At 38.2% G+C, this 24,529-nt stretch overlaps 1 protein-coding gene across 1 annotated transcript in view; it reads left to right on the top strand.

Annotated features, from left to right (window-relative positions):
• Nucleotides 1-4,273: 4,273 nt before the first annotated feature.
• Nucleotides 4,274-24,529, top strand: part of spegb (striated muscle enriched protein kinase b) — a 104,984-nt gene continuing 84,728 nt past the window's right edge. The window contains exon 1 of the mRNA XM_053627445.1: nucleotides 4,274-6,301. Within this exon, the coding sequence (XP_053483420.1) occupies nucleotides 5,878-6,301 (424 nt within the window). The 5' untranslated portion in view covers nucleotides 4,274-5,877. The remainder of the gene's footprint in view (nucleotides 6,302-24,529) is intronic.

Below are 24,529 nucleotides of genomic sequence, written 5' to 3'. Positions count from 1 at the left end.
CAGGTTAAAAAAAGCTGTCCAGCAACCTAAAGCTGAAGTTTCACCAAGTAGTATGTGTAATAATGGCTTTCTAGAGATCCTGGTATTTGTGGTATAAAGATTTTAATGAGTGCTATTATTGGAAAGACAATAAGAGAATCTGCTTCCCTACATACAAAGTAGAATTACTTCCTATATGAACACTGGGTTTGTTTTTTCAGCTTAAAATTCAGAAGTTAAGCTGTGACCAAGTCTTATTTCTCTCTGCTCCATTAGAGCGTATCCAGGGTCTGAGAATCATGGTTTTGTTTGGATTTAGAGGGAAGGAGCCTTGTTTGCTTAAAATAGCCTAATCATATGAGGCTCCAGTCCAACCTGGCAGCACTGCTCTGGGTGCATACATTCATCTCTTGACATATTTCGTTCTATATCATGTACATTTCTGCCTGATGTCATGGTATGGTATGGTGTGGTGTGGACAGTCTGCTGGACTGTCAGCTCAGTCCAGCAGAGGGCAGCATCAGTACATTTCGCACCAACTGCAGCGGCACCCTGGCATAGAGGCTTCCTGTGCACCCCAAGATGTAAGTGCAATTAATTACCTTCATCAGCATTGTTTCTACCGTTCTTCTCATGCTTCATTTTGCGCAACATGTCCATGCTCTCATTCATCATTTGTGATGTGAAGATCCTCTGTACGGCTTGGTCGTTTGATGTCAGAATGCTCTCCCTCTGTATGAACTGATGTGTATTGTGAAGTCTTGTAGTTTCTCTCCTCTTTTCCTCTCTCTCTCTCTCTCTCTCTCTCTCTCTCTCTCTCTCTCTCTCAGGCCTGAATACCATCCTCATATCTTTCTTTCTTGGCCTGAGAATAATACTGTTTCTATGACAACAGGCCCTACTGCATCCCAGCTTTGGTATCAGAGAAAGCAAGGGGGTGGGGGACTCGGAGATGGCATGACATTTGAATTGCAATGGATCCATATCAGTCTTTTCAGTGAATCCTACTTTGGTATGAGCTTCCAATATCAGAAACCTTTTCCAAAAACTGAATTGGTGGTCGTAATGTTTTGTAACTTAGTTGTTCACTCCAATTTTAGATTTCATAATATCGACGTATATACACTCACGAAACATAGTGTTAGGAACACCTGTACACCTACTCATTCTTGCAATTATCTAATCAGCCAATCGCGTGGCAGCAGTCCATGCATAAAATCATGCAGATACGGGCCAGCAGCTTCGGGCAATGTTCACATCATCCATTAGAATGGGGAAAACATGTGATTTCAGTGATTTTGACCATGTTATGATTGTTTTTGCCAGATGGGCTGGTTTGAGTATTTCTCTAACTGCTGATCTGGGATTTTCATTCACAACAGTCTCTAGAGTTTACTTAGGAAAAACATCCAGTGAGCAGCAATTCTGCAGACAGCCTTGTTGATGAGAGATGTCAAGGGAGAATGGCCAGACTGGTTTGAGCTGACAGAAAGGCTACAATAACTCAGATAACCACTCTGTACAATTGTGGTGAGCAGAAATGTTGTGCATCTCCGAATGCACGACATGTTGAATCTTGGTTGTTCAGCAGAATACCACATCTGGTTCCACTTCTGTCAGCCAAGAACAGAAAGCTGAGGCTAGGCACAGGTTCACCAAAACTGGACAGTTGAAGTCTGGATCTTGATTTCTGCTGAGGCACACAGATGGTAAAGTCAAAATCTGGTGCCAACAGCATGAATCCATGGACCCAACCTGTCATATATCAACAGTCTAGGCTGGTAGAGGTGGTGTAATGGTTTAGGGAATGTTTGCTTGGCACACTTTGGGCCTGTTTATTACCAATCAATCATCACTTGAATCCCACAGCCTATTTGAGTATTGCTACTGACCATGTGCATCCCTTCATGGCCACAATTTACCAATCTTCTAATGGCTACCTCCAGCATGATAATGCACCCTGTCACAAAGCAAAAGTCTTTCAAACTGGTTTCATGAACCTGACAATGAGTTCAGTGTTCTTCAGTGGCCTTCCCAGTCACCAGATCTGAATCCAATAGAGCACCTTTGGGATGTGGTAGAACGTGAGATTCGCAGCACCTGAAAAAACTGCCTGATGCAATCATGTCAACATGGACCATTATCTCAATTGAATGTTTCCAACATCATCTGGAATCCATGCCACAAAGAATTGAGGCTGTTTATACCAGTATTAGTGTTCTTAAGAAAGTGTAGAGTGTGTGTAGATATCAATGTGAACAATCTGACCACATCACCTGGAGAGGATGCTTCATCACCACATAGTCTTGCTATAAGTTAAAGTTCCACATGGGTCAGTTTTTGATTAACTCTTGTCCCACGCAAGGCAGGAACATAACTAGCTATGAGAACAGACCTCAGTAGTTTCAAAAGGTGTTTTTTTTTTTTTAGCCTCTAGTTGCCAAATTTAATATGGAAACAGCGATGCTGCGTTAACGCATTGGCAGAATGTAGCCTACACCGCATAAAAACTTGCATTCCACGACCATTCAATCAGTAGTGATGACTGGTTCTCAACTGACCTCAGAGCAGCCGAGGAGGACGGGTATAGCTTGCTCATAGACTTATTCGCCCATTACAATATACCACACTTTAAATTCTTGTTGAGAAATTTTGCAACAGGCATCCGATATAGATATGTTGTAAATGTAATGAAATGGTACATATTTCTGCAATCTCGACCACCACTAAAAGTTTGATCCTGGTTACAGCCCTGGGCAGGATTACATCCTGGCTGGGACACCAGTCCATCACATGGCAGCGTGCACACACTCTCAATCTCACTTAGGGGCGATTTATTTTTAGACTAGCCAGCTCACTTACTGGCATGTTTTTGTGAGGTGCAAGGAAACCAGAAGAGAATACAGATATCATTTATCATTAAATCCTCCACTGAAATCTCAAATTGAAAACTTTTATCACTGAAATCGAGGCTTTAAAGGCTCTGCACAACTATATCTTTGTGCTTTTCTTCAGAACTACACACAGACACCAGCTTTGGCCTGCAACTTTAAGGCCACATCCTTATCTGAGCTCTGAAAACGCTTGTAAGTTCTTGCTACTTCAGTGTCATGGCCCCATCCATGCCACCATTCTTTTTCCAAATCTCTAAAGACCTCGCCATCCATTTACTACCTAGGATATAGCACCTTTTACATTTTTAAAAAAATTTTTTTTTTATACATTTACAGCATTTGACAGACGCCCTTATCCAGAGCAATTAACAATAATCTCTGAGCAGTTGAAGGTTATGGGCCTTGCTCAAGGGTCCAGCAGTGGCAGCTTGGTGGTGCTGGGATTTGAACTCATGTCCTTCTAATCAGACGTCCACCATCTTAACCATTGAGCTACCACTTTTAACCTGAGCTACCTTTTAACCTTAGTGGTTCTACAAAGAGCTTTATACTGTTTTTCATTCACCCATTCACACACGCACTCACACACCAATGGCAACAGAGCCTTGCCCAAGGACACTTCAGCATGTGGAGGGGGGCCAGGGATTGAACCACCAGCACTTTCTTTAGTAGACAACCTGCTCTGCCACCTGAACCACAGCCACCCAGATTGCTCTTTATATTACAGTACTTGTTTGTTATTTATTGTTACCGAATAGATCACTCTACCCAGTTCCTGAAGGATTGCAACTTTACAAAGATTTGTCTTTACCCCTTTCTATCACCACATTCAGCCTATGAAGTCCTTGGTAATGAGCTGGTAATGAGGCATGGACTTTGGTGTGTAGAAAGCTAAACTCTGAAGTCTCATGGCTCTGCAGGACTGGAACCTGCTCTAGCCATTAGCATCTCATCTTTCACATTATACATTTTTACAGGTTTTCTGAGTATTTTGTACCACTGTATGTTTTTTTGTAAATTGCTCTGAATAGAAGTCAAATGAGTTAGCCAAATGAATGAAGTGTGGTAAATTTATATTCTTAGGATTAAGCATAGTCCCTGTAGCGCTGAGCAGGAGCTGGGAAAGTTGCATGTGTCAGAGAAGAAATTTACATATAGAAAGAAAGAGGGTACATGTAAAAATATGTTAATCAATCTCTCTGGTGCAATTTGTCATTTTAAACAGTGACAGAATGTTAAAGGTTGGGGAAAATCTTCAACTGACATGAGCACTAGGATTTGAAATTCGGAATGAACATATTTACATTGTACACACATACTAAGACACACACAAGTTTTTTTCACAAAGGTGTGACTGATCATTTTAGCAAAGCAATAATGACAGGATGACATTTTTCTGCTGTAAGGCCCTGATTTACCAAAATATAAATGCACTAAAACATATTATTGTATTTATGTATTTATGTATTTTGAAGCATTATGTCTGGTTAAGTCTCTAAACCTATGGCTCTCAGAGGAAGTACTTCAAATGTTTACTCAGAATGTGAGAGGTAGTGGGAGTTATGCCTGTATTCTGTGCTTGTTCAACATTTAAGGGTATGAGCTAGTGATAAAGAGATTGAGTGAGTTCAAATCCCAGAATCAGAGCATAACCAGAACACCACTGTTGGGACAGTTTGAGCAAAGACTTTAACCCTCAGCTACTCAGTTGTGTTTAGAGGCAGACTCCAGCAGATGGCAGTCTGTGTTATGCAAGAGCAGATTCGTATATAGTTATTCTTAGCCATTTTGTTCCCTTAGGTCCATTCTATTATGATAAAGTACCTTGGACTGACTTTTGTTATCTTAAGCATCACTGGTGTATATAAATAATCCTTTTTTTTTTCCTAAGCAAGTTATAGATATATTTTCTTTCTATACAGCCACGTAGGTTTGAAAAGTATATTTTTCCACTACCTGAGTTGTAGTGAATTGTAATAGATTATAAAACAAGAATACCTGGGGGGGAAATGCAGACAAAAGGTCCTCATCTTTAATACTATTTGTTAGTTAAACAATGGGCTTCGACTCCAGGGGCTATCTTTGACATGAATCAGAGCACTTTCCTATCCCCTCCCCCTTTTAGGCACTGTGTCACACTCTCTTGTGCTTGCGATTGGCCACAAGTGCTGAAGGACGGACCAGGGGCAAAAGAAGTTGGGCTGAAGTGTCTGGACTGTCTAAAAATTGTGACCTATCAGCGTGCAGCTGTCAGAGAGAAGTTTAGTGGGGCTGCTTTGTCACCTCGGCATGGGGCCTCACTTCTGAGAGGGGGAGCTCTGAGAAAGAGAACTCCTAAGGTAAAAGAGGTAATATAGTGTGCTGTGGACTTGGTAAAACTTGCTGTCTTTAGACCTGGCACCCAGAAAATCACCCAGAAGGCAACTCCAAAGAACCAAGCAACCACTTCCATTGCTATGGCTGAAAGGGAGTCCAAACTTCCAAAAGAGTATTCTGGAAGCTGCTAAAGCAACGTGATCCTGTAGGACTCGTTCTAAAAATATCCACCATCAGGAATACATGGACTTGCACTGGCTGTCTAATTGGTCAAAGATTAAACTTTTTTTTTCCTGCTTCTCACATTGGACTTGTTTAAGGATACGCAAAACATATTCCAAAAGTCCAATCTGAAGGTAATTCCTGAATTCATTGACTAACCTACACTTGCCTGAGGGCTTCCTAGAAAAAATGTTTCTATGTTTCACAGTTCTGGCAGTTTCACATGCTGCTCAAGGCTCTTTGAATATCTAAAGAGACTCTTTGAGTCTGAGTTGCTGTCAACAAGCTGGCATTGGCAAAAAACCTTAATTGGAATTCCTTCTGGAATGCATTTTACAAGTTATGAAATGGACAAGTGATACTTTTCAAGTGAGTGAGAAAGTTTAGTTTTAGTGTAAAGCCAAACTGTTAATCCAATCCAAATATTCCAGTTTACAAAGAAAGTTTTATACCTCTCTGCTGAGTCATGCGAAAGGCTGAGGTGCAGTTGACCCTGAAAAAGGGTGCGGAAGATGGATCTGGGGGAGTTGCACCTCCAAGCCCACGGATACCCTCCAAACGGGCTAAAATCAACCCTGATCAGATGGTGCCTGACCCAAGCTCCATCTATCCCACTTCAACACCACCTGTCTTCATCCGAAAAATGAGGAATGCTGCTGTAGGTACAGGCTGTGACATCCGTCTGAAAGTAGCTGTGGCAGGAGATCCACAGCCGTCTCTCTATTGGTATCACAATGATGACCTCCTCAACATGGATAACCAGGAGTATGGAGGACTGTGGATACGTGACTGCAAGCCCACTGATGCAGGACTCTACACTTGTATTGCTACCAACTACCTGGGGGAGTCCAGGAGCAGTGCCGTCCTTGCCGTCTTGGACCTGGGAGAAGGTAACCAGGGATAAACTTCAAGCTCTACCTGCCAATCGTATTAGTTATTACAAATGCAACATGCATCCCACTACCAGGCATTGTGTCTCTCTTAGGCTTGTTGGTCTTATTAAAAATATCATTAATTTCCTCTCCCTAAGTTCCGTTTCCTAATCAGATTTTATTATGGAACCTAATAATCTTGCAAGGATTTCCCCTGCAGGAGTACACTCTGCTGTCTAATGAGGCTGGTGTTGTTTAATTGTCACATATTGAGCTGGGAAAGGTTTGTATTCTCACTATAATAGCACGGAATACTCGTGATTTGGTGCAAATGAGATAATTATCCTAATGGGCAACTAGTCCCCTCACATGTCTCTTTCACAAAATGGTGGATCATCAGTGAAGTAAAATGGAGTTGCCAGTATCTTCAGTTTCTATTCGCCATGAGTCTGTGAGCAGTTATCTTCTTCAGGGATGGTTTGCTGATAGTGTGGGGCAGGGAGAGTGACGGTGGCAGCTGGGGAGGTGACTCCAACTGCTCCCTGTCCCAAAGTGGAGCTGTGAATTACAATATGTTACATATTCAAAAGTAGTGCATTATGTATTGTAAAGCTGATACATTCTGAAAAGCCTCATGCATATTTATTACTGGCCTCCATGGGTTGGTGAATATATGCCTCTGCTGGTTTAACACGTAAATCGACAGACAGTGCTGCAGGGATTCCCGAAGCAGATCTGAAATGCAGGTCAATGTTTAACTGTTTCCTATACAGCAGTCACTGTGACGTTTTGAAACTAGCTTTCAGCAGGGAATTCCTACCTTTCTACTGACTATTTGTTATTTGTGATCCAGTGAATGGCGTTTCAGCTGAATTGCCATTGTACCTGTTGCTTGTCCTTGCTGGTTGTAGAGTCTCATATCATATTATTATGATTTCTATTATTGATAAAATATGGCAAAGCAAAGACTACAAGATCTGTTAAACAGCTATGAAATGAACCAGTGTTGAAGCTGCAGGATTTGAGAGTTAGAAATGTGTCCCTTTCTGGTAAATGCTCTCAAAAATGCTATTGTGAGCTACATTCAGAATAACTTTTTCGAATGTAATTTGTGCTATGCTCTTCCTCCACCTCATGGATTAATCTTACACCTGTGAATGCACACTTTCAATTCTAATTCAAGGCTTTGTGTTACACCAATTAATGCAGACTAAATAGTATGCCTAAATGCTAATGACACCAATGGTAGAGTGGTGTAGTACAGTGTTATGCAGTTTGGGATGCAGCCCAAATATTTGGTCTCATGTTTGCTCAGTATTACAGACATGTTATCAGATGAAAATAACTTTATTGTGCACATCAATGTCACTGCCATAGTTATAGTGTGCCAGATAAAGGAGCAAACCCTCTCAACAAAAGCTTGTTTTCTTTAACTACTGTCAACTGTGTGTTTCTTACTGTGACTGCCTGATCAAGCAGCAGTGCCTATGCATCACTGATGCCGTTGTGTAACTGTGCTCATTAACAGTACATAGCCAACCAGTTTTGTGAATAAATTTGTGACCTAATATTATTTAGCTGTGTAAAAGATAAATTCTGGTTGAAGGGGAAAATGTTGTCCGCTGTAATCTCACAGCATCATGCACAGGGTCAGACCATGGGTTAAATGCAAAAGCTTTCCCCAAAGGTGTGTATATCTCTGGGACTGATAACAGAATAAGAAAAAATCTTAGCCAAAATATAGTGTAAAATATAGTGTAGATAACAAACCTAATATGCCTGGTCATTCCACATGCTTTTTTTTTTTTCCTTTAAACCTAATGTGTTCTCTGAGTATTTTGTTATCTAAGCTCTATTTTGTATTATCTAATCTAAATACTTTGTTGTCCAGCCTGTGAAAACCATTTGACATAAACCAGATAGTGTTAGCCTACTAGCTCGAAAGCTCACCAGAGGATAAAAAGGGCTCAAGCAAACGAGTGTAAAATACAAAAATACAGAGAAACTCATCACCACCTCCTGTCATTCACTCGACAGCTACTCGAGAGCTCTCCAGCTAAACAATTTCAAAACCGAGTTATGATGTAAACTCTGTCTATCAATCACTGGCTTCCTACCAAATTAGAGAACAAATAAAGACCTTGATAGTTAATGAAAGTTTTAAGAATCCAGTTTGTAAACCTTTTTCCTATTATAGTATAATATTTGACTTTACACTGTTGGTCCCATTTCTCTCTCTCTCTCTCTCTCTCTCTCTCTCTCTCTCTCTTTTGATTGACTGGGTGTCTTGCCAGTCACTATGTAGTCAGAGTTCTTTCATGCCTAAATTTGGGCCATAGATTATTGATCTATCTGAGTTCACATATGGTAGGCCTGTAACCTCAATTAGGTTGGTTGCCTAGCTAAGAAACTAGCTAACTACTTTAAAAAACAAAAATTACATTCTATACTGCTACTACTGTATGGTGCCAAAAACTGACTTACAGAAAGAGGCAATTTGACTGACATAGCAGACAACATACCTTTCCCTGTAGCCTGTATGATTATAGAGCAATGCAAGATTATAGAGTTTGCTCACCACTAAGTGCTTCAAACAAAATTCTTTGCTAACGTTTAAAGATTTTTTTTTTTTTTTTTTTTTTCCCAGTCCAGTAACTATATCTTGCTCTGAAAATCCCTTTGTGTTAAAGTGTTTGTTTTCTGGAAGGGCATTCGTACAGTACACATGCAAAGAGCCAATCATATTGTAACCACCAAGATGCTGAAGCTTATGGCCAGAAAAGTGTACAGAAGATATTAGACGGTCTGTATCCCATGGGCGGGGCATCTGAAGCTGAGACTGCTATATCGTCAGGGCCTAAATCATTTTAACCTATCATCTCCCCTGGAACATTTGTACAGATTTGATTACTAGGTAGAATTTAAATATAAATATTTAGATAAGCAACATACAATCTATATAAATCACAAACTTCCTATTACTACCTTAGAAAATACATCAGGTTTTTCTCCATGGCCAAATAAGATCAGTTGCATTGTTTTGCATTACATTGCTGTGCAATGCACTGTACAGTAGTTTTCTATGGATCAAAGGAAGTACAATTATGTGACCAGACTACTGAATTACAGATGGTCAGCAGGGATTGTCTGAGAGTGTGCTCTGTAGTGTGAGGGTTTGTGCTAAAAGCCAGGGCTGCTTGCGTCAGTACTTACCAGCTTCGACATCACACACCTGTTGTGTCACTCATGGCTCTAGCCTCTCTCTCTCTCTCTCTCTCTCTCTGTCTATATATTTGTGTCTTTTCTTCAGGCCTTTATTTCATCATTCTCACATATTCTTTCCTAATCCCTGTCTCAATTTCTCTATTGCTTTCTCTGTATCTTTTCATACATTCCATCTAATATTTCACACGTCACTCTTTCTTGCTCCATTTCCCCACCATCTTTGACCCTTCGACAGGTTATTTCTGTCCCTGGAATGTGCCAGGTCTCACATTTTCATGATGTTAATAGGCCACTGACTCTCCAGTTGCACAGAAAGACATCACACCTATATATAGTACCTTGGCGTGGAGGTCTGACAAGACCTTCTCCATGTATGCCCAGTCTAAATGAATAGGTGAATAGTGGAGGGATTTGTATGTGCTTTCTGATTAAACCATCCGGCCAATGCATGTGTCCTGGCATGCTTTGGAATAGAGCCGTCTGAGAACCTTGGCAAATTTAAACTTTCATATAAAGATGTGTACTGATACTGGCTGGGAATTTCACCATGTGGTGTTTCAGAAATAAGTATCATGGCATTTCAGACTTAAACTGAAACTGCTATCTTTTAACTGTGGTGGTGGCAGCACTTTACACGAACCCTGTAGCATAGGACTGACATAACCATCTCGTACACACCTCACGGCAGCCATTTTTTCCAGTCATATTACAGTGTCATGTTACCGTTAGGGCTAATTGCCAAGATGACTTTTTAAATGCTTGCAGCTTATTCATTTTTCATAAGTGTATTCATTTTTCTAAGTTTACTGTAGCTGCAATAACAGTTTATGTAACATACTAAAGTCACTACAATGGTACTTTTGTTGGTATATAGTGCATGTCTATGACATGACATGTCATAGGTGAGACAGCGTGTGTATCTTGATCAGCTCCCTAGCTCCCTAGGTTGTGAATCAATATATTGCCTACATGAGTTTGGGCACGGGTAAGGACCCTGGCTCATTACTCATTGGTGCACTGATAACTTGCGTTGTAAAACATCAAGAAAAAATTAAAAACTTAAAATTATTTAAGTTTTATATGGTGCCCTCCCATAATATTGGCACCCTTGGTAAATATGAGCAAAGAAGGCTGTGAAAAGTTGTCTTTATTGTTTAGACTTTTGAACTTTTGTTAAAAAGAATTCACAAAAACTACTTTGCTCTCATGGATATCAAACATTTGCAAGCAAAACACAGATTTTTATATATATATATAAAAAAATCTTTGTTAAATATAGGTGTGCAACAATTATTGGCACCCTTTTAGTCAATACTTTGTGTTACCTCCCTTTGCCAAGATAACAGCTCGGAGTCTTCTCCTATAATGCCTGATGAGGTTGGAGAATACATGGCAAGGGATCGGAGACCATTCCTCCATACAGAATCTCTCCAGAACCTTCAAATTTCAAGGTCCACCCTGGTGCCCTGGTGAACTCTCCTCTTCAGTTCACCCCACAGGTTTTCTATGGGGTTCAGGTCAGGGGACTGGGATGGCCATGGCAGGACCTTGATTTTGTAAACCATTTTTGTGTTGATTTTGATGTATGTTTTGGATCATTGTCCTGGTGGAAGATCCAACCACGGCCCATTTGAAGCTTTCTGGCAGAGGCAGTCAGGTTTTGATTTAATATCTGTTGATATTTGATAGTCCATGATGCCATGTATGCCAGCGGTTTAGACATTAATGGCTGTGTGTTGAGTTATTTTGAGGGGACAGCGAATTAACACTGTTACACAAGCTGTACACTCACTACTTTACATTATAGCAAAGTGTCATTTCTTCAGTGTTGTCACATGAAAAGATATAATCAAATATTTACAAAAATGTGAGGGGTGTACTCACTTTTGTGAGATACTGTATATTTAACACAGATATATATATATATATATATATATATATATATATATATATATATATATTTTTTTTTCAAATAAACCTGTGTGTGTTTGCAATTGTTTGGTGAGAGAGGAGAGTAGAGTATTTTTGTTGATTTTTGGAACAAAAGATCAAAAGGTTAAACAATAAAGACCATTTTTCACAGCCTTCTTTGCTCATATTTACCAAGGGTGCCAATATTAGTGGAGGCCACTGTATGTCATATAAATATGTTCGCTTAATCACATATAGCTGTCATGGTACTTCAAGCAGGATCATAGGCGAGCGAGTGGATTTTTTATTTTAAATCATTAAACACTGAAGTGAGACTCAAACAAATCATATATAGAATGTCAAAGTTAAAAATGGCAACGTAAGTAATCTTTAGAGCTACACTGACAACAAGCTACAGTACTTACATTTGGTAGAAGGAAGTTGACTGAGAGTTCGTCCCCCATTTTTTTCTGGGCTGAAAAGCTTCAGAAAATATGACATCGTTTCCAGTACGGAAACATAGTGAGTAGTGATGCTACCTGGTTTTTGTGGTGCATTGTGGGATTTTTTTACACAGCTAGCATTTAAGTGTACTGGAAGGATTTTGCGATTGAGACAGCCCTTAAAATGGCAGATTCCCTGGTCAGTGCCCTGACTAGTGCACTACGGAAATAATTGAGACACCCAACTACAGACTTAGCAACAAAATATCTGGCACATGTTATGATAACTGTTAATGAGAAATAATGTATAATCAGATGACCTTGATTTATTCAGTCAGAGCCTATGTTATAACATTTGCTAACTAGAGTACATTTAGCAGAAATCAGAATGTGATTGAAGATGTCGTGTCATCAAACATTAACTGATGGCTGGTCATGATGTTAGATGGGAGGCTAAAAATGAATATCTCAATAGCTTGACACTTAAACTATTAGGATTAAGCAATGTATTATAATATGAAGTTACATAATAGGAATGATGTGGGGTAAATTATTGCACACACATTTAAAGACAGACTTGCAGCTGTATTCATGCTTTCCTTAATTTTTTTTTGCATGTTTAAAGTTGACTGGGTTCATGCCATGTCTGCATGTTTGCTCTGAGTACCAAACACAGTAAACAGAAAAGCTGTGATGCCTTCATTCAAACAAACAAAAAACACCAAACAGTTCTGTTGTCTGTCATGTGATGTCATTTTTACTTTGATTGGCCAATGTGTGCTTAGTCTACTTTTGGTTTCTTCTCCAAAGGCATTTTTTTTGGGAAAAGAGAATAATCCACCTTGTTCATGTTCATTACGCTTGTGACTGTATTTCACTCTGTGCATTCACCTGACATGACTGTCACTGATACTGAGGCTTGGGAATACATGGAAGGGCGTTGTGTAATAAAATGGTCTGCGCTTATATAGCACTTTTATCCAAAGCACTTTACACTATGTCTCATTCACCCATTCACACAGAGCTGCCCTGCAAGGCGCTAACTTGCCATCGGGAGCAACTTGGGGTTCAGTGTCTTGCCCAAGGACGTGTCACTATGTGGAGTCACCTGGGCTGGGAATCGAACCGCCAAGCCTATGATTAGTGGACAACCCGCTCTACCACCTGAGCCACAGCCACCCAAATCAGGATACAAAAACCTGTAATCCGTTACAGTTATGTCAAAAAACAAAGTAATCAGATGACAGGTACATTTTGCAAAAAATGGGAATACTATCAGGATTACAATTTTCATTTTTTTTTCATTTGCAGGGCTCCAGCTAAAACGGTAGCATTTGTGACCAAAAATGTTCATTTCGCCACTGCCGACAATATTAATTTACACGTTATAATTAAAAACTTTGCATGTAATGCCTTTGTAATTGCGTGTACTGTGAGGAGTAGCCTGTCGCATAATTTGTCGTGTTGACCTAATAAAATGTGACGCTGCACATGAAAGTTTCAGTGAGGGAGAAAAAAGCCGTTTCAATGAGTTTCAATTAATCCAGAGCGGCAAAAAATGCACGTGGAAAGCGAGGATCAGCATTCCACCTCAGAAAGACATGTCAAATAACAAAGCAGGCTCCAGTTGTGCCAGCACGGTAGAGATAGAAAACGACGGAGACACTGAGGATCTAGGTAAAAGTGCAGAAAAGCATTTTAAGACATCTTGGATACAAGAGTTTATATGGCTCAGGTATGACCATCGCGCACAGAAGATGTTTTGCGACGTTTGTTCCAAAGTGGGCAGAGAAATAGCGAGGAAAACGGATTTCATTACCGGAACGAACCATTTCAAGAGAGAGACTGTGAGAAAGCAGGGCGATCGCTCAGTTAAGTTCAGTTTATTGATTTATAAGGCACATTTAAAACAACAGATGTTGAAGCCAAAGTGCTGTACAAGAATGAAAACAAATTAAGAGTAAACAAAAACCACAGAGCAGGGTGTTCTTAAGGACGATAGTTAAAAGCATAAAAAAGCTCGTGACTATGTAATTGCTAAGTGCTCCACAAAAAACATCGTTAGCACAAGCAGTGTCTCAGGCACGTGAACTAGTTGACGAGACTGACTATGATTGCATGTGAAGAGCTGTCTTTCACCAAATTTACCTCTCAGATATTACCAATGAAGAAAAATTGACATATGGCAGCGACACAGCATGTGCTTTGAGCAGAATGCATCTAGCTGAGATATTGCTCGTCCTACCAATTTTGTCTGCTCAGTGTGAACGTGGCTTTTCAGCTCAAAACAGGATACTCAAACATACGCAATTCAACCTTGGAAGACTTAGTCATTTGAACAGTTTGATCCTGAACCATGTGCCAAACACTGGCTTTCTGCAAAAAAAAAAAAAAAAAAGAGGAGACCAAACTACACTCAATGGCCAAGTCATGCTGACATAATTATATTCAGTGACACTGGCTCAGAGTCTGTGTAAAGAACAATTCTTTGTGACTGTATATAGTTCTCAAGTTGGAAAAGACATTCAGTTCCCACTTTAAGTGAACTTGTTTGAAAATGCTGACGCTGTAAAAGGAGGCCAGACGTACGCACATGACAGGATGACTGAAAACAAGTGTTTTAAAAAAGTTAATTCTTATGTGGCACTTAAAAAAAAAATCACTTGGCGCCTGTTTCTTTTCTTTTTTTTTTTTTCCCTAATAGGAGCCAATGGCTCCTTAATAGTTTTTTTTTTTTTTTTTTTGTCTGGAACACAATATGCTGCATGATTATAGTTCTGGTTCTCTCCTGCCAGTTGTGACTCAAGTTGTGAGCAACAAATGTATTTATTTCATTAAAAACAAATCCAAACATTGAACATGTTTTTAAGTTCTAAAAGAAGCTCGGAATAAAAGTCATTTCAATCATATTGCTTTTGACCTTGAAGTAATCCGAAAATAATCCGATTACATTACGTTCATATTGTGATGCTTGGATTACGTTACTGATTACGTTTCTTTATGAAGTCATTTGTAACTGTAATGAAATCCATTTTTAAACTAACCCTCCCAACCCTGCCGAGTCTGCATTAATCTACAGTCTAGGCTAGAAAGAAATCAGCCACAGCTTCACTTCTTCATACCATTCTGTGTATATACACCATGTATTTCTTACAGTCGTTGGTGGTGTTGAGTTTGGTTCCACGAAAGTCCCTAATAATAATCTGCCTTGAGATTGTTTGTTAACTGTAAATTTTCCGATACCGATGCCAAGAATTAAACCATATATTGATGTCTTTATATCTTTGAAACAGGGGTTAGCTCTATTTAGGCCATTTATACCAGCCATTCATACAGTAGCCCCATCATATGTCATAGGACCTCTATATATAGAGAATCATCCAGGAAAAAACTGTTCTCTTGTGTTTTAATATAAATTTTAGTCAAACACCCTTCTGATTATGATTCCACTCAATCAGAAGAAAAATCAGAAGTTTGCATTAAAGCAAGAAGATACACGTGGAGCTGCAGATGATTGAATTTTTGTCTTGCCTGGCAATTTTGACACCAGTGTACAGTATTCCACCTCCATAGTAAAATTCACTGTTTTGTACGAGCTGTATTGCCTGGACCAAATAGGATAATATGAGAAAATATGTCTTTTGGGGAAAATAAACGTTTTGAAGCATAAAGACATTTCATTAGCAATAAACGAGATGGTTTGTGTTCTTACAGTGTGTCTCACTTACCTGTCTTGTTACACTGTGTTTTCTGTTTTCAGACTTCTGCCTGTCTGCACATTGTCTAGATGTCACAGGTCTTTTTCCTTCACAGCCATTTCTTCTCTTTGTTTGTCGGTTCTCTGTTTGATGTCATAGTATCGGCTTGGCTCACAGCTCATTCAAAGGGGGAACTTCTTTATAAGGTTACAGACTAGTGTTCGGTATGTGTTGTTTTTTTTATTGTTTAGTTCTTATATCGTTTAAAGAATATGACATGGCTGGTTCATGTTGGTTATTTATTTCTTGTATATTTCTTTATGGGTTCTTTACTTTGGCTTCTTTCATTTGAACCCATTGCATTGGGATAATGTTTATATATGGTAACTACCAGCAGATACTGCTTTTTGTATGTCAAACATACAGCCTGTGGACTGGAACTGGCCTGGTAAAGTTTCTAATCCAGTTCCTCAAGTGAATTTAAAATGTTTAAAAAAATCTTTGTTCTAAATTATAATCTTTTTGTGAGCTGTAATTGAATCTAAAGATTCAGAAAGAAAGAGCTAGTTATTCCACTATGGGCCAGAATAGAGCAGAACTCAGGGCTATTAATGTGGCTACTTACAAAATAATAAGAAATTCTACATTCGTAAGCTAAAAATGATTCTGTAACCACATCTCTTACCAAAATAACTAATTTAAGGGTTTGCAATCACAACTTTTACATTTTTATTTGTAATTAATTTTGCAAACTATATTGTTTACCCAACACTTGATGTACATCTGTTTGCATTCAGAATGTACCTTACCAGATAAATATATCAGGTCAAATGATGATTATTGATAGATGATAGTTGTTGATGTGTTTTTGGGTGCTAGATTGATTTTTTTTTTGGTCAGGCCTACATGATATTGAGGTCTGTTACCTAAAACGAATCTAACCCTGCTGTGCTAAAGAACTGAGATGTTAAAACTCTTGTTCTTCATGTTCTCCTCAGGGAAAAGTGCTGTCCTACTGCTTGTTATGCTTCAGATGCCAGCTGACATATTTATGGCTAAAAACATCTTAGCAAAACTGGTATAAAATTGCATCTGTCACACTCTTCCTGTTCTCGTGCATGGGATTGGTTGACAGTCATCTCTCATGAACATAAGCTCAGCAGGGATCACTTATGGAGAAACATAACAAACGGGATGCCTTTTCCCTCTGCATTTCGAAAGAAATAAGCATGATAAGAAACACTGTAACTGTAGTAAACAAACAGACAGAAAATCTATAAGCAAATAAGCTCCTAATCGAAGTATGCAAGGAGCAGTTCTCATCTTCAGTCAGTTATTCTGTTAATCAATGTACGAGTCCTGCTGAGAGTTACTGTCCTGCTTCACACGGGAAGTTATAAATATAATTAATAATACAAATTCAATTAAATTAAAATAAAGATGTACCATTTCTCACACTCTGTACTAATTGGTGAGCGATTTAGATGTTTTAGACTTTAAACATGTGCTGTCTGTCGTATTTCAGTTTTCTCACTTTATCGCTGTACGATAAATTTCAGTTCCTGGACTTGCTTATAGTAGCACTTTAATTATGATTCCTCCAGAGTGTAATTTCCTTAAAAGCATCTTGTTTACTGCATGTTTCAGCTATGCTCCATTGGCCTTTTACAGTACACATAGTCCAAACAAGCAATTGATGTGCATTTAACCATGCTTAACTGAAAGACATCTAGGAGCCTGTGTATCTACAGTGATACACTTTCTGCATAGCTGAATCTCATCTAAATTCTTGAAACCTAAACAAGAGTGAGAAAACAACAACTGCATACTGATCAGCAGGTGAAATGATGCTTCCCTGATTTACTTCACAACACCAAATTTGTTGAACGTTATTCGTCTCCTTGATTTTTAATACGATCCCCTGTGTGGGAAAAAAAAAAAAACATGGTCATAGTTAAGATACATATAAAATGAAACGTTATAATTTTTGCAGCTGCAGAGAGTGCAGAAAAAAAAAGGCTAAATACACCTCTATTTTTCAATATATACCTTGAAAACAATTGTGTTAAAAATGTGAGCAGGTCCTGAAACAAGCCAGCAATCCAAAGCACAAGGCAAAAAGAACAGGAAATGTGTCTTAGTTTGATTTTATTTGATCAGTGGGCAAAAAATAGCAACACTATTGGGCAGTGTTACAACTGATATAACCAAAATATTACGAGTCAGAGGATCCTAAAGCTGATGAGAGGATATGAGAGGTTGGAGGCAGTTAAAAGTGGGCAGTTGTATTAATACACCCCCCCCCCCCCCCAACCCCCAACCCCCCACTCTCTCTGTCCAAAAAATAAATAAATTATATATACATGCATACATACATACAATAGTGCTTGAAAATTTGTGAACCCTGAGTCACAAGTATCTGGTGTGACCCCCTTGTGCTGCAATAACTGTAACTAAACATTTCCGGTAGCAGTACAGAACAGCTTCCATAACATTTCTATTGGATTAATGTCAGGACTTTGACTTTCCAAAACATTAACTTTATTCTTCTTTAACCATTCTTTGGTAGAATGACTTGTGTGCTTAGAGTAGTTGTCTTGCTGCATGACCCACTTTCTCTTGAGATTCAGATCATGGACAGCTGTCCTGACATTTTCCATTAGAATTTGCTGGTATAATTCAGAATTCATTGTTCCATCAATGATGGCAAGCCGTCCCGTCCCAGATGCAGCAAAACAGGCCCAAACCATGATACTACCACCACCATGTTTCACAGATAGGATAAGGTTCTTATGCTGGAATGTAGTGTTTTCTTTTCTCCAAACATAACGTTTCTTATTTTAAAAATACAGTTCTATTTTTGTCTCATCTATCCACAACATTTTTTTTTCAACAGCCTTCTGGCTTGTCCACGTGATCAGCAAGCTGCAGAGGGGATGCAATGTTCTTTTTAGTGGAGCTGTGGCTTTCTCCTTTTAACCCTTCCATGTACACCATGGTTGTTCAGTGTTCTCCTGATGGTGGACTCTTGAACATTAATATTAGCCAATGTGAGAGAGGCCTTTATTTGCTTAGAAGCTACCCTCAGTTCCTTTGTGACCTCGCAGCTTATTACACGTCTTGCTCTTGGAGTGATCTTTGTTGGTCGACCACTCCTGGGGATGGTAACAATGGTCTTGAATTTCCTCCATTTGTACATAATCTGTCTGACTGTTGATTGGTGGAGTCCAAACTCTTTAGAGATGGTTTTGTAACCTTTTCCAGCCTCAACAACTCTTTCTGATGTCCTCAGAAATCTCCTTTGTTTGTGCCATGATGCACTTCCACAAATCTGTGTTGTGAAGATCAGACTCTGATATACTCCTGTTTTTTTTTTTTAAATAAAACAGAGTGCTCACTCACACTTGATAGTCATCCCATTGATTGAAAAAAACTGACTCTAATTTCACCTTCAAATTAACTGCTAATCTTAGAGGTTCACATACTTTTGCCACTCACAGATATGTAATATTGGCTCTTGTATAATATTTTTTTAATGTAGAAACCTACATTTTGAAGGCACCTTTACCTTCAAAGTATATTAAATATAAATATATAATGGTGTGTGTATATATATATATATATATATATATATATATATATATATATATCTCATTACTTATATTTCAAAGTAAAGTGTAGTTATAATGGGCTGGGACAGGAGAAAATTATGTTACTTATCTGAAAATATAAATACTTTACCTGTATTTAAAGTGTCTTTTACCTTTACCTTACATATCTGTAACTGTGATATCAGTGAGACACACATCCTAATCATGGAACCACACATACAGTATTTGACAATTATTGTGATAAAGAAGAAACAACTGTGAAAATTAACACATTAGATTTTGCAATAAGGGTGTGCAAACTTTTGCTCGCAGCTGTGAAGTTCTCAAAGCATAACAAGCACAATGAAAATGGATCAATAAGGAAAAAACAATGGTAGTTCAGATTGTCTAAATGTGCTAGTGATCAATCATTCTTTTTACTGAAACTTAACAGTAAAATATCCTCCATGTTGTATTGCAGCAGCTACTGAGTGCTTTCAGGCAGAATGTGTGCTAGTGTTTTGAGGGTGTATGAACGTGGCCCCAGAAATAGATCATTTGACTCACTTATGTTCTGCTGTGAGATCACGAGAGCGTGGGGGCTTTGGAACTGCAGGAACATTGCTGAGGGATGGAGAAGCAAGAAAACCAACACATAAAGGGATTTTAAGCATATAAGATTTATTGTTAGTTTACAGTTAACAATAGAGGGGAATGCAGAAGTGTGTTGTGTTCTGCTTGCTCTATCCTGAAATACTAGCTGAAATAGGAGCTGAATGACGCAAAGAGGCCTTTTAAAGATATCAAAGGTGATTGTGCTTTTGTACCCTAGCCCAAGACATGGAAAGGTAGGCCTTGTTCAATATTTACTCTCTCTTTTTGATCTCATCTCTTTCGCAACGCTCTGTCGCTCGTTCACACACTTGGGATCTTCGACTTGAATGTCTTTAGGTTTCAGAAATCTGGGATTGTTCAGGTGCAGCAATTTAGTGACGGTTAATTTACTGACATTACTCCAAGCTTTCGCCTAGGAATTTACAGTCTTAAGGCCTATTGGGATTGGAGTAGTTTTACATGGGGAGGTGGAGTAATGTAATTATTAGCAGCATACATCTGGGATTTTAGTCCAGTCTGAATTTGCCATGTCAGTAAATTTTACACACTGAGCATGCATGTGTCTGGATACAGTATATTTTACATTAAAACGTCCATTACAGATAACCACAGGTAATATATAGCCCTTCTGAATTTATATTCAGGGAAAGAAATTATGAATGTGGCAGTGGTACAATTACTTTATTACTGTACTTAAGTATGTTTTTTGTTTGCTTGTTTATTTTGTTATATTTGTTTATTTGTTTATTTGTTATATAACAGCTAATGCTGTTGACGTGTGACATTTAAATATAAATAATCTCTTGTTTCACTACATTTTCAAATACTACAGTAATCTTATATAGTACTTGTAAAGCCATACAGTGACTTTTTAGAATCAAACAGCTTTAAGGAGTTAATTGCAATTCCTAACAAATCTAAACTTTAGCAGATGTGACAGCAAGACTGAGACCTAATTAGCCTTAGCTAATGTTTTCCCACATTGCTAGGTTCCCTGATGAAAGAATCACTCATTTATCATCAGTAACTAAAATCGGTGTGCAAACTCAAACTTAAAATCAGGGAATCTTTCTTGTACTTTTACTTTCATGCTTTTTTTTTTTTTAGTATAGTTTATACTTTCTGACTTTAACTTGAGTGAAGAATGTGAAGCTGTACCTCAACTTTTACCAGAAGATTTCTTTAGACTATTGCGCATTTATTTGAGTAAAAATTTTATCACCTCTGGAACTTGGGGAATCTCTCTCTTGGGGAGCTCTGACTTCTTCTGTAAAATATTTTAAGTTTTGTTTTTGATAGCATCGTTTCATTTATTCATGTGCAAGGACTTTGAACTTTTCTAAAAATGACTTTCACAAACAGCGACTGTTACATTGTCACATTAGCAAGACAATTTCATGTAGACAGTTTTGGGCATCTGTAATGTTATAGCAGTAGATGTTTCTATATTTTAAGCCACTTTTTCAAACTTTTTCCTTTCATCTTGGGAGCTCTGGGAAATAGTCTGTTTTGTGTTGAAAAGGTCATATGTGCTAAATTTAATGTTTAATTTTTTTCTCTTTTTTTGGAGAAAGAGCAGCTTTTGGAGTTGATAATGTCATTGTTCAAATATTCAGATCAAATGTGTTTTATTTATTTATTTTTTTTTATTTTATTTTTTTTTCACTGCCAGTGTTTGTTTCATCCTCCTTGGGAAGTTTTAGCCTCTTATGTTTTCAATATCACAGATATATTTTTATGCTAGCGAGGAGCCAATTTCTGCATGTACTGTAAAATGTAAGGGGTGAAAAGGGAAAATGTGATATAATAAAAATAAGTGAATAGATACCAAGAAGTCAAGGTTAGGTTCCAGTGTTAGCTTCCAGTAGGAGTAAGATTAAGCAGGGTTAAGCAGGGTTTGGTCCACAAATGTAACAATATACAATATACAATATACTGCTGTGTTCTGCAACAAAGATGACTAAAATAGTGTTTGTATCAATTTCAACCACAAATAGCTTTCCAAATGCATGCCATTTCCATTTGTTGTTTGTAAAATACACTTGCTGAGCTTGTTAGCTATCTCATAATGCAGTTCTCTCGACTAGTCTAAAGCTCGGGAATGTGCACACGACAGAGACACTAAATTAAATCTACACATTATTAACTTTTAACCGAAATCTACTCAGTTAGACAAGACATGTTTGGTGTCATATATCCGCTTCCTTGGATTTGCATTGGAGCAATGAGGCTGATTCTACTAACACATAATGGAAGCTTATAGCCATTCATTTGGCATTGTTTTGTGTATTTTAGTATCTCAGAAAAAACCTCTTTATGTGGTTTTTATGTAAAATGGACAAAACGATGTTACAGTAGTAGTAATGGTGGCAGCCATTTTGAACATTAGACTCAGGTAGGAGGTGTGGCCTAAAATTTTAAAGCAGAATTGTTCATTAGAAGTGATGCAGATGACCATAATGATCCAATTTAATTTTAGGCTGAAACAGGTGTAATGTTGCAGGATAATAATCAATGCCGGAGTGGTGTGACATGAAGTGGAGTATAACCACACATCCCAAAGTGTTTTATTCCTCTTATACCACAGCAATTTTCAACCAAATCTCTACCAACCTCGGTTTTTTCCTCTCTATTGAAGTTAGTATTATATATTTTTTCAAATGAAAGAATTCTTCACAGTTATATTTAATGTTGTGGGTCCAATAATTTCCTCTTTCCCTCACCAGCCATTATCTTTATTCTCTCCAAAAACTTACACGGACTAAAATCTTCTTTCAAAAATGTTAAATGTACCTATCAATTTTTATTTATTTATTGTTTAAAATCAGCTTACTGTTAGGCTTAATTATGTGAGCATCTACCCTACAAGTCCCTGTGTAAGGTATTACTATATAAATGATCATGTATTAGAACGAGTGCATTAATATAACCCTGTGATTTGCCGTCAGAACCGTCAAAGCTGCTATTATTGCAAATTATTCTTTTTTTATATATATACACTTAAAAAAAACCAACACTTTTCTAATACCTATTTTAGATGTTTTATTTTGTACTGTATGAGTGGATCAGAAGAGGAGGAGGCTGACGTGAGTAATGGCTAAATGAAGGTTTTAAAATAGAGATGGAAATGCAGACATGGTTGTAGGTGCTGATACAATATCAAAGCTACATCAATGTCAGATGAGGACTCTGGTCAGGAAATATTACAACGAGCTGGTTGTGTAGTGATCTAGTGTGAAACTGCAGTATGGCATGCTGTGATCTCTGTGCAGTGACATCATATCCATCCATCAGACTAGAAATCTCTCGATACAGTCATAGTTTCCATGCACCATGTGAACTGTAAGGATTCGTACTATGCTGTGTGTGTGTCTCACAGGGAGAGTGGGACTTCCCCTAACCAAGCTGCAGTTGCTGCTGCCGTTCAGAGTATAAGTAAACAGGCTGTTCAGAGTGCGTGTGTGTGTGCAGTACAGAGATCTGTGAGCCACCAATGAAGTCAAGTGCTGCAGATGATTCCTAATTTAAGCTAGTGTGAAGAACACAGGACTGACACACACACACACACAGTCTGCAGAAGAACCATCGGCACGCCATATAACACCACATTCATCATCTGTAACTGTTACACTGAAGACATTTTACATGCAAGGATCACATAGCCTCAAGCTACATACTCACTTTTTAAGTATACATATATATATATATATATATATATATATATATATATATATATATATATATATAATATAAAATCTTTTCCATATCCAAATTTAAGTTCACTGTAGAACTACATTATAATCTGCATAACTTCCAGCTCTCAGTTAACATTTCCTAGATGGCAGCACCCATAATGTCACAACATACATCGTATTCATGTATGTAGATCAGATTCACTTAGTCACACTGTGTCCTAAACCACAGCAGCAAGTCTCTAATGACAGTGAATGTGGTTTGAAGTATATTGTAATGGAACAGGTTTTGAGTGAGACAGGTGAGGTATTATTTGTAGGCTCTATTAGCTAGAGCAGCATCTGTTCCCTAAATTCCACAGGCTTATAAATGACACTTTGTTCTCAAAGCATTTTTCCCCTGTGAAAATAGAGCTTCCTGCATTGTGACATCAGAACAGCTTGAGTTGTTGAAGTCTGATAAACAGGGCAATTGATTTGCTGCATTTGAGTGTGTGTGTGTGTGTGTGTGTGTGTGTGTGTGTGTGTGTGTGTATTTGAGATGGGTTCGAATTGGCTGCATATTGAATTCTTAATCATGTGACATGCTAGTTTTTGATGCTGTAATACAAACACAAAGGCTTGTAATTAAAACAGCATAGTTATTTTATGATTGTAATAATAATTTTATGATTGTAGTCCTATGGCTTTGGGCTTTTTATACTTCTAAAGTAATTCATACTTCATTTGAACAAAATGTACCTTTACACCCATTTTCAAACTCAACATGATTATAATGCCATGCATTTTGGGATAATCCTGCCTCCTAACTCAACTAGCCATACTTCCATCATTTTCTTTAGTGAAGTATGGAAGCAAAATGTAATACTTCAGAAGGTGCTGACAAATTCCTGACATTTCTCCCACTCAGACGAGATTTTTCTTTCTTTCTTTGGGATAAAGTTGCTGGAATGTGGCGTGCTCATTTCAGTTTCACCACACCAGATATAACTCTGATTAGATCTTCGGTTGCTAAGGCAACACACACACCCACTGGTTGTATTGATCTTTTTGCACATCTAATACACACACG

Source organism: Ictalurus furcatus, chromosome 6 (assembly GCF_023375685.1).
Source record: "Ictalurus furcatus strain D&B chromosome 6, Billie_1.0, whole genome shotgun sequence".
Taxonomy (NCBI): Eukaryota; Metazoa; Chordata; class Actinopteri; order Siluriformes; family Ictaluridae; genus Ictalurus; species Ictalurus furcatus.
The sequence above is the reverse complement of the archived record's forward strand: the minus strand, read 5'-3'. Positions and strand labels throughout refer to the sequence as shown.